The sequence below is a fragment of the Mytilus edulis genome, chromosome 3 (assembly GCF_963676685.1).
Source record: "Mytilus edulis chromosome 3, xbMytEdul2.2, whole genome shotgun sequence".
In the NCBI taxonomy this organism is placed as follows: Eukaryota; Metazoa; Mollusca; class Bivalvia; order Mytilida; family Mytilidae; genus Mytilus; species Mytilus edulis.
The window spans coordinates 24,562,871-24,574,587 of NC_092346.1; the positions used below are offsets into that span (position 1 = coordinate 24,562,871).

Sequence of the window (11,717 nt, forward strand, 5' to 3'; positions counted from 1 at the left end):
GTAAATTTATGTAAATTTTTACCAAATATAGTCTTCTGTTACTAATGGGCAAAGTTCATTATAGATATAATTGTAAGAAGCAAAATCGTTCAGTAAAGTAAGAACTTCAAACACATCACCATCACCAAAATACAATTTTGTCATGAATCCATTTGTGTCCTTTGTTTAATATGCACATAGACCAAGGTGAGCGACACAGGCTCTTTAGAGCCTCTAGTTTTATTCACAATCTTTTTTTAAAGGAAATATATACGTGGATAATGAATGTTTTAATTTACTGAAGAATTTGATACATGGATAATGAATGCTTTAATTTACTGAAGAAATTGATATATGGATAATTATTTTTTTAATATATTTCTTTTCAGCTTCAGTGATATTTATGTTGTGGTCCCTTGTTACCCATAAATTAAAGAAATGTATTACAGTAAGTACACTGTTGACTTTATTATACCCCATGCAACAAAGTTGCGGAGGGTATAATGTTTTTGACCTGTCCGTCAGTCCGTCCGTCCGTCAGTCCTGTTTCTTGTCATCGCAACTCCTCTAAAACCACACAACAGAATTTCATGAAACCTTTTCAGATAATAAGGTCATACTATGTAGTTGTGCATATCGACAGGAAATTGCGATTCAATTTTTTTTTCTAGGAGTTACACCCCTTTGAACTTATTTGCTTCAATGTACTACTGCAACAGTTTGTCATCGCAACTCCTCTCAAACCACACAACAGAATTTCATGAAACCTTTTCAGATAATAAGGACATACTATGTAGATGTGCATATCGACCGAAAATTACGATTCAATTTTTTTCTAGGAGTTAAGCCCCTTTGAACTTATTCACTTTAATGTACTACTGCAACAGTTTGTCATCGCAACTCCTCTCAAACCACACAACAGAATTTCACGAAATCTTTTTATATGAAAAGGACATATTATGTAGTTGTGCATATCGACAGGAAATTACGATTCAATTTTTTTTCTAGGAGTTACGCCTCTTTGAACTTATTTGCTATCAGGTACTACTTCAACAGTTTGTCATCTCAACTCTTCTGAAACCACAGAACAGAATTTCATGAAACTTTGTAGATAATAAGGACATACTACGTAGATGTGCATATCAACAGGAAATTACGATTCAATTTTTTTTCTAGGAGTTATGCCCCTTTGAACTTATTTGCTTCAATGTACTTCTGCAACAGTTTGTCATCTCAACTCCTCTGAAAACACACAACAGAATTTCATGAAATTTTGTAGATAATAAGGACATACTATGTAGATGTGTATATTGACAGGAAATTATTATTCAGTATTTTTTCTTATACAATTTTTTTTTCTTATACTTATTTAATTTCTCCAATGACAATGTGGGGACGTGGGGTATGTGAGCGTGCTCACTAAGGTTCTATAATTAAATATGACATGAAAATATAACATAGTCCTTTTTAAAATAAAAGATAATCAATAGGTGTCATATTCTATTAAGGATGTGACTTTTCAAGGAAATACCCAATGTTCTCTTGATGTTCATTACTGATTCAATATCAACCAGTAAAACTAATAACCATCAAATTGTATAGATGTTTAAAACTTGGAATGAAGTCCTAGTAAACTAACAAATAAAAAGAATGCCATGATTAATGGTGCTTTAGAAGGAGTAAAAAAAAAGGCATTCTTTAGACTTTAATGTTTGAAACTGAATGATCTTTATGTGTTTGTCAGCTGTAACTGTCTTTAAAAATTATTTCCTATCAATTTTATTGCATGAGATTTAAACCATTGTATTTCATTCCAATATTATATATTTGTCATTAACATTTGTTCTAGGACTGGGAAGAGATTTGGATAGATGATGCATTCTGGCATCTTCTGTTTTCTGTAATTCTCCTGGTTATGATGTTTCTGTGGAGACCGTCAGCGAACAGTCAAAGGTAATATGAGTACAAAACTGCTAAATATATATGATCTTGACATACCATTAGACATTTTATTTTTTTAAATGTGATATAATTTTGGTGCAAGTTTCTTAAATTAACCATCCTTGGGTATGCTTGTGACTAAAAAAAATATATGAAAATAAAACATTTGAAAGCACTAAAACCAAAATTGTTAAAACAGAGTAGCTAAATTTCTCTGAGGATAACTTTGGTCAGTTACTGATTTCAAACAACAGGAACAATAAAAAAAAGCAGGAAATCACAACAATCTGCCACATCTTTTTCAAATTAAAAAGGTAAGAAGAAAGACCTTAAAACTTGCATTGGCAGACTGTCTTCATCGATACAGAAGAAATTATGGTTGGGCTCAAATCGTTTTATGTGTTCATAAAGACAAAACAGTTTTCATTTCTATTTAAAACAACTGATTTTCCAAGATGTATAAACTATAAAAAATGTTCTATTAAACTCACACTTTTCTGTATGATGCAATAGATTTTTCATCCTTGTGTCCACAATGTCCAGAATAGTTTGGTTTTTTAAGCATATTTTTTATTGACTTGAGATATTTTTGATGATGGTTGATATTTTTTCATTCCAGATATGCATTTTCTCCATTATTGGATGCTGATGAGGATGAAGAGGATGAAACATCAATGAATGATGCCTTTGGTATGATAAAGTTATAATTTATAACTGAAAACCTTCAGTGTCTGTATATAAAGTTTATACATTTCAACACCTTATCAAAACATTTTTTTCAGTTGAAATATAAAAATATTTTAATCTGAAATTTGAAAAATATACTTCTTTGTATACATTTGATATATATCCTCATTTCATTCTTTAAGAAATGTAGCAGAAACTGAAAGTATTAAAGCTATGAAGTTTACAATATAAACATTTGGGGTTGTTTTATGTTTTCTAGTTGCATTATCTTAGAAGCAATGAATAATTCCTAATTAATATGATTACAGTGTTAATCTATCAACTATTTACCAATTTATCTGATGCTGGTTAGCTGTATTATCAGTTAGGAATGATGATTCTGATAATTTTCCCCGCTATTTATTTGAAAGTGAACTGGAAGATTTTGCAACTCTCACAAATTGATATCTCTTGCCCTGATTTGTATAGATTGGCAAAGTTGCCATTTCTGAAAAATCACGCAGATCAAGAATGGCGTTAAGCAAGAAAGATTTTGTGAAATATTATTAAAATCTAGTCTGTGGTTTAAGAGTTGTTGTCAAAATGATTCCCTGTTTTTGAGATATCAGAAAAATTATTTACATGACAATGAAACAGTAACCCAGTACAATAAAGTTCCCAAAAATGAGTTTTTTTGTTGATTAACCTAAAAGAAGTCTTAATTGATATTTTTCAGATGGCATGAAGATGAGAAATTCCAAACAATCAAATGGATCTCCTAAACAGAGAAATAATCCTGTAAGTTATTCTGTGTTTTCCAACAGCACGCTGACATAGAGGAAATTTTCAAATACATGTATATTTATTAAAATATCAACTGTAACATAGTTAAGTTATAATACCAGAAAAAACAGTGAAAAGCTATAGCACCAATACTTAAAGGCATCAAGTTTTAAAAAAAAAACACTTCTACTATGTTTTACACATAAATGTATAAACGGAAAAAAAAGACTCTGATTTATATTGTCAGATGTGAAAACACCAAAGAATTTGAAAGTTATATAATACTGAATTTATGTTAACAGGATGATGACTTGAAGTGGGTTGAAGAAAATATTCCATCATCCATAACTGATAAGTATGTATCAATTATAGATATTGAAGTGTCGTAATAGTATATAGTTTTAAATTTGCATCTGGTGCATCTATTTGAATATCAATATTTTATGTAAGGTTTTAATTAAAAAAAGAAAAATGGAATAAGTTCCTGTCTTATTAGTTAGAAACAAATTCATTTTGAAATCTATGAACATTTCAACTTTATTGTTAATGTTTTATTTGAGAGATTGTATGACAATGGCATGGCAATGTTGCATCCAGGAGAGGACATTTACAAAAATATATACTCATTTAGGAAAAAATAAGGTATATTCAGGATGTAATAGAAAATATGAAAAATAACAGCAATGAGACAGCAACAAATAGCTGAAAGAAATCAAGATGTTGACATTTGGTCATCCATAATCTCCTAATTGCCAGATTATTTGTAAAGTTGGATTAGTCAGAAACTATCATGTTAGCACATCAGAATTAAGAGATCCCTAAACAGAACCTAAAATTCAATTCTTATTGGGTTATTTTTTTAACTGTATATGATAAAATTCTATTCATTTTCCCTTATTTTGCAAGTGGAAGAAATTGAGTCATTATTATGCACATTTTTATCAAGCATCTATATTAATGTTATGGTAACGTTAAATATACCATCTTATATACAAAGTGGTATTGAAAGAATTGTTAACTCCAACATTTCTCTTGTCTGCTTATTTCATGCATCAACTTGCCAAGTCAAAATTAGATGTTTAAGATAATTGTTGTACCTTTTATGGTTTATATGTTCTCACATTCATTTTCATATTTTTTTCTGACAGGGTTTTACCAAGTTTATTGGATTCTGATGAAGAAATAATGACAACAAAATATGAAGCCAACAAGATGCAGTGAGTGAGAAGCTTTCCATGAATATGCCATTGAACCAAGGACAATTTAATGTTAAGTTTCTATCCATTTGCCGAAGCTTTTCTCTCATACTATAAACATTTACGGTATAAAAAGGTAGTTAGGGCTTGATATTAAAGTGTTTTACTGTTTATTGAAATTAGAATATTAGTTAAAAAGCTGCCTTGCAGAAAATGAAACAAAAATTCAGGATAAACACATTCCATGATATGTCAAGGGTATGAACATTGCAATATATTAAAGTTCTTGAAGAAAAACAATACTCTATTGCAATAAATATTGCTTTACTTTGTAAATGATGTTGCAAATGCTTTGACAAAAAGTTTTTCAATAGCTTTGCAAGATAAAATTATTTGTAAATTGTAATTGAGAAAATGTATGTGAATAGCAGAAATATAATCATGCATTCTAAAACCAAAACAAGTTTGTTCTCTGTGTTTGTAAAGCAAACGTAAAAAGGATTTGCAACAAACACAAAAACAAAAGTATGCCTTCCTTCACATATAGTAATGCAAAATTGTAAACAGAAGTCAAATACTTATTTAGAATTTTATGATGAGAGAAAATTTGAAAACATTCTTTTTCAAATTTTAACTTTTCCTCATTAGTTTTTCTTCAAACTTTATGAAGAGGGAACGAACAATTTTTTTTCTCAATGAAATAATTAATCACCATGATTAAAAAAGGTTGAACAAAAAACAAACTTTATATTCTTCTATTTAATAAGTTTGAACATTGAGATTCCAGATTCTATATATATATTAAGAAAAAATAGATAATAAATACTAGTTGAGGAATAAAAATTATCCATCCGGTAAATAGGAATTGAATTGAATTATAAGAAGTTTGATGAACTAGCAGTACAAAAAATTGATAAAAAAAATAATGTGGCCTAATAACATGAATAACTAAATCTTCATTTTTTTTCTTCTAGGTTAAGGCCTGAATATTTAATGTATTATAGAATAATTCATTGTATTTGATGAATATGACAGAGTCTGAAAAATTCTTCTTTTTTTTGCTTTATCATTTGATTGTCATATGGCAAGTGATGTATGTTGTTTGTTGTGAGTTTGTATTTATTGGTGGATAAAGATTATATTATTTGTTGATGTTAAAGATTAATATTATTATTACAATGGGACAATTTGCTATATATGTGTGTCTGTATGAGGCTCTGTTATTATTTGTGATGTGATAGTAGAGTTAACCATGCATGTGTGTTTGGGTAAAATTTAGAATGAAAGAATATTATATAAGTATTCATGTGAGAAATATTACATTATATTGCCATTTAATTATAATATAAGTATTAAAAAAAATTGACTTTGGTCGTAGATTAGAAAAATAATGCTTTTATATATGTAGTCTAGGTTTTTATGTCTTATCTTTTGAAATATAGGCTAAGGTAAGACTAGTTGTCTTAATAGATTAAAAAATGTAGACGATTGAATTTCGACATTGTGAATAATTATTTTTTCCTATTAGGCAAAAACTTGCATAGAACTTTGCTATAACTAAGCAAAATTGCTCAAATGGATGGACAAACATATCTTGAACTAGTTCATCATAGAAAAAAGTGATTGAAAATACTATAAACAATTCTCCACAGTAAATAAAGATAAAAATGGATATGCTTGATTTTTCTTTAAAATTCTTGTGTTGTGAGTTAAGTTCCTGTAAAAAAAAATATAATTTTTTTCATATTTGCTTTTCACAAATATTCAGTTTTATTGTTTTATTGTGCATCACTTATCTCAGCATTTAGTGTTTTGATATTGATTGGAATAAAAATATGGTATGTTGTCAGAGATGATGTTAAATGGTCAATTGTTTTAAATATGCAATACAGTCACAGAAGGTAATAGCTTTTTATTAGGAATGTTAGTCTCAGTCTAAATACATTTTAACTATGTTCACTGTATTTGTTATTTCACATTTATGGGATTTTAAATGTAAAAATAATAGGTGATATTTCATACATGTATATCTCGAAGTATATTTCAACAGTTTTTGGGGTAGTTGGGGGTTTATGTGGTCAGGTTTACTGTTAAATATTTAGATGTTCTCAATTTCCTGTATCTTCATGTCCCTGAGAGCTATCAAGATCTTTGATTGAAAAAAACAAACATTTCCCTAGTATAATGGTTAAAAAACCACATAGGATTAAATCAATGACTGTAATTCTTGTACACTTTTTTGTAGCGTCAGTACATGTAGGTCATGGTATATAGTCCATGTAGATCAGGGTATCTATTCAGTATTTATAAGAGTCTGTTTATTTGAGGTTTAATACAGTAACCCCTGTAATAGTTTAAAAATTATTATGAAGAAACAAGATGTTAGTGTATTCATCAATAAAGCAAACCTAAAACAGTAGCTACAGGCCAAACAACATGTTTTACAAACAAGTAAAGATGCCAATGTCAGTCTCCATGCTGAGTTGCAAGACAAACATTGGCATGATTTTTGGCTTGAGACTGACACAACAGCATGTGCCAGAGTCTTTTTTTTTATACCCCCGCTTTAAAAAAGGGGGGTATACTGTTTTACCTCTGTCTGTCCGTCCATCAGTCCGTCTGTCCGTCAGTCAGTCCGTCCCATGAAACTTTCGTCACATTTTTCTCAGGAACTACACATCCACCCTTTCTGTAATTTGGTATCAACATTTATATATGTCAGCCATACCGTGTGATGCGTTTTCAGACTCATCACTTGACAACTTCCTGTTTACCGAACACTTGTCTGATTTTACACATGATAGCCAAGTTGAAAATTTTCGTCACATTTTTCTCAGGAACTACAATACAAGGATTTCTGAAATTTGGTTTCAGGATTTATATAAGTCAGCTATACCGTGTGGTGCGTTTTCAGACTCATCACTCGACAACTTCCTGTTTACCGAACACTTGTATGATTTTACACATGATAACCAAGTTGAAAATTTTCGTCACATTTTTCTCAGGAACTACAATACAAGGATTTCTGAAATTTGGTTTCAGGATTTTTATAAGTCAGCTATACCGTGTGGTGCGTTTTCAGATTCATCACTTGACAACTTCCTGTTTACCGAACACTTGTATGATTTTACACATGATAACCAAGTTGAAAATTTTCGTCACATTTTTCTCAGGAACTACAATACAAGGATTTCTGAAATTTGGTTTCAGGATTTTTATAAGTCAGCTATACCGTGTGATGCGTTTTCAGATTCATCACTCGACAACTTCCTGTTTACCGAACACTTGTATGATTTTACACATGATAACCAAGTTAAAAATTTTCGTCACATTTTTCTCAGGAACTACAATACAAGGATTTCTGAAATTTGGTTTCAGGATTTTTATAAGTCAGCTATACCGTGTGATGCGTTTTCAGATTCATCACTCGACAACTTCCTGTTTACCGAACACTTGCATATTTTTACACTATTAATATTATCCACTTGCGGCGGGGGTATCATCAGTGAGCAGTAGCTCGCAGTTTCACTTGTTTTTAACTGCCACACATTCAAGTCTAGTCCTTAGTATATTCAACATTATTGTCTTCACTTAAAATGAAACCAAAGGTAAAAATAGAATTACATTTTTTAATAAGAGAAAAACCAGTTATGCCTTCTTATATATCATATTCCTCGTTGTGATGTTCATTTTGTTTAATGGGATACAATTAATATATATTTACCTATACTGACGTTATAGAATTCTATTATTATTATCATGTAACATTGGTCTGTTTGGAGATGAGCAGTACATATGTTATATCTATATCATTTAATGTTGTGTATTATTTATGAGGGTATAATTCCCAGCACAAAGTGCTATCTATTGTATTATACTGTACATATCTGCTCATTAAACACATGTCTAAATTATACTGTTTGTGTAGTCTCTACTGAGTGTGGTTAAAGATGAGACCAAGGTATGCTATTTCAACACGAGTGACTGACATAAACTAGTAATACAAATGTCTACATTTCAGAGGATTGCTATCCATGTATATTTTTATTGAAGATGCCATATAATTACAAAGCTGTTTTCATGTAGTTGACTTGGACCATTTTTGTCTCGCCTTGACAGAGTCAAAAAGCGAGACATAGGTATGCTGTTTCCGGTGGTGTCAACAATGTATTAGTTTGTGATTAGATCTAGTTTATGGTAAACCACAAGTGGTAGGTCAATCATATTTGGTATGCGGTTGTACAAGCATTGGCACATCTCATTTCCATGGAGATTATTTATTTGAAACTTTTACTTAGTTTACAAGTTAATGTTTGTATTTCAGTTTGGGAACGACTTATAATAAGTCAAAGGTATTTAGTATGCAGTTGTATTAGCATTGGTACATGTACATCTCATTTACATGGAGATTGTTACGCCATGTTACTCAGTCATGGTTCATTGACTTTGAATATTTATTTAACTTGTGTAAGATGTCAATCAGCTGCAGGACACAAAAGTTTTACAATATTGTCATAGTTGACTGAATCCATAATATAGAGTTGTTTGTATGTCTGTAAGAGTTTTGTGATTGTTTGTGGGTTGTTGTTATTGTGGTCTGTCTATAGGCCTTTTTAGAAACTCAATTTCAACAGGCCAAATCTGATTTTAAAACAGCAGTAAATACAACTTAGTTCCCTTGTTGGAAAGTTATCTGGCATAAACTCCACACTGAAGTAACTGTCTTATAGCAGTCAATGTAGGACCTTCTTTAAGGTATTATTGTGTCTGGGAGACACACAATATACCCCCAGATGCAAAGTGTTAAAATAAAATACACTAAGTTGGGCATTGAAGCACATAAAGGTCAATGGTTCACTGCAGGAGTATTCTGAAATGCTATGCACCTCTAATGCAAGTTTATACTCCAAAAATGACAAAATTCAACTATCTTCAAAAAGAGAAATTGAAAATGGAAATGGGGAATGTTTTAAAGAAACCCAAGAGCAGAAAACACCCCAAGGCCACCAATGGGTCGTCAACACAGGAAGAAAATTCTGCACCTGCAGATGGGCTTCAGCTGGCCGCTAAACACAAAAATGTACTAGTTTAGTGAAAATGGACGTCACACTTAACTCCAAAACATATAAATAAACTAAAATTAAAGTATACTAAAAATGATGAATATATTATAAACTTTTAAGAGAATCCTTTATTTTATTCAATGTACTACTGTTGAATCAATATCTTCCTATTCTCTAATTCACCGACCTCTATTCCTTATGCAAATGACCTTAACCTGAAATAAAGTTAAAAATTGACAACTACACATCACAAGTGCTAAAGGAAAAACCATGATGAAAGAAAAAGAAAATACATTTGGAAGGAAGATTATGACTCTACCAAATCATTAAACAACTGATATGACGAAATTTAATTAAAAAATGAGAATACATGAAAATGTAAATAAAAAAACAAATAAACATATCAATATCATTTCTTTTTATATACACATGCTCATTGATTCAGTGTTGATTGTTTAGCAAGGTCACAATAGGTTAACTTGAAAACCTGAAAGTTTATTAACAGCCAATGTTTTCAAACAACAATCTCAGAAAGAAATATGTTTTGCCCCCATTGTAGAGCAGAGGGGGCATTAAGTTTTATCTGACATATGACTAAAATAAATGAACTAAAATGGAGTTAAAAACCAAATGTTTCTCCATGTTTAGCTCATCTGGCCCAAAGGGCCAAGTGAGCTTTTCTCATCACTTGGCGTCCGTCGTCGTTAACTTTTTACATTTTGAACTTCTTCTGGAGAACCACTGAATGGAATGAAACCAAACATGGCATGAATGTTCCTTATGAGGTGCTGACCAAGAGTTGTTACTTTGTAGCCTATCCATCATCCAATATGGCCGCCAGCGGGGGACTTAGTTTAACATAGGACCCTATGGAAAATGCATACAAATGACTTCTTTTAGAGAACCACTGAATGGAATGAAACCAGACATGGCATGAATGTTCCTTATGAGGTGCTGACCAAGTGTTGTTAATTTGTAGCCGATCCATCATCCAAGATGGCCGCCAGTGGGGGACTTAGTTTAACATAGGACCCTATGGAAAATGCATACAAATGACTTCTTTTAGAGAACCACTGAATGGAATGAAACCAAACATTGCATGAATGTTCCTTATGAGGTGCTGACCAAGTGTTGTTACTTTGTAGCCAATCCATTATCCAAGATGGCTGCCAGCGGGGGACTTAGTTTAACACAAGACCCTATGGGAAATGCATACAAATGACTTCTTTTAGAGAACCACTGAATGGAATGAAACCAAACATGGCATGAATGATCCTTATGAGGTACTGACCAAGTGTTGTTACTTTGTAGCGGATCCATCATCCAAGATGGCCACCAGCGGGGGACTTAGTTTAAAATAGGACCCTACGGGAAATACATACAAATGTCTTCTTCTACTGTACCACTGAATGGAATGAAACCAAACATAGCATGAATGTTCCTAATGAGATACTGACCAAGAGTTGTTACTTTGTCGCCATTCAACGTCCAAGATGGCTGCCAGTGGGGACTTAGTTTAACATAGGACCCTATGGGAAATCCATACAAGTTTCTTTTTATAGAGAACCACCGAATGGAATGAAACCAAACATAGCATAAATGTTCCCTTATGAGATGCTGACCAAGTGTTGTTACTTTGTAGCCACTCCATCATCCAAGATGGTCGCCAGTGGGGGGACTTAGTTTAACATAGGACCCTATGGGAAATACATACAAATGTCTTCTTTTAGTGAACCACTGAATGGAATGAAACTAACATAGCATGAATGTTCCTAATGAGATGCTGACCAAGTGTTGTTACTTTGTTGTCATTGCAACATCCAAGATGGCCGCCAGTGGGGGGACTTAGTTTAAGAGGGTGGTAAAGGGTTATTTTCGTGCAACGTTTTCGGCCTTTTCATTTCACGTGTTTTCGTGTTTTTGTGTTTTATTTCTCGTTTTCTCGTGTTTGGTTCGGTGTGCGTGCTTCGTATTTCCCCTTATTTATTTTCCGTGTTTCGTGTCAGTGCTCTTAATTTCTCGTTCTTGCCTTTTTCCGTATTTGATTAAAAAGTAAATTGGAACTAACTCAAAGTCACAAGTTATAGTA

General features: G+C 31.8%; 1 protein-coding gene and 1 long non-coding RNA gene across 2 annotated transcripts in view; both read left to right on the forward strand.

Annotated features, from left to right (window-relative positions):
• The window catches only part of LOC139514247 (transmembrane protein 87A-like), a 37,307-nt gene extending 30,328 nt beyond the window's left edge, over positions 1-6,979 (forward strand). The window contains exons 17-22 of the mRNA XM_071303135.1: positions 369-427; positions 1,829-1,932; positions 2,540-2,610; positions 3,323-3,384; positions 3,672-3,724; positions 4,518-6,979. Of these exons, the coding sequence (XP_071159236.1) occupies positions 369-427; positions 1,829-1,932; positions 2,540-2,610; positions 3,323-3,384; positions 3,672-3,724; positions 4,518-4,590 (422 nt within the window). The 3' untranslated portion in view covers positions 4,591-6,979. The remainder of the gene's footprint in view (positions 1-368; positions 428-1,828; positions 1,933-2,539; positions 2,611-3,322; positions 3,385-3,671; positions 3,725-4,517) is intronic.
• Positions 545-1,143, forward strand: LOC139514251 (uncharacterized). The gene is made up of 2 exons (XR_011662586.1): positions 545-592; positions 1,099-1,143. It is a non-coding gene; the product is annotated as an uncharacterized lncRNA (long non-coding RNA).
• Positions 6,980-11,717: the final 4,738 nt, after the last annotated feature.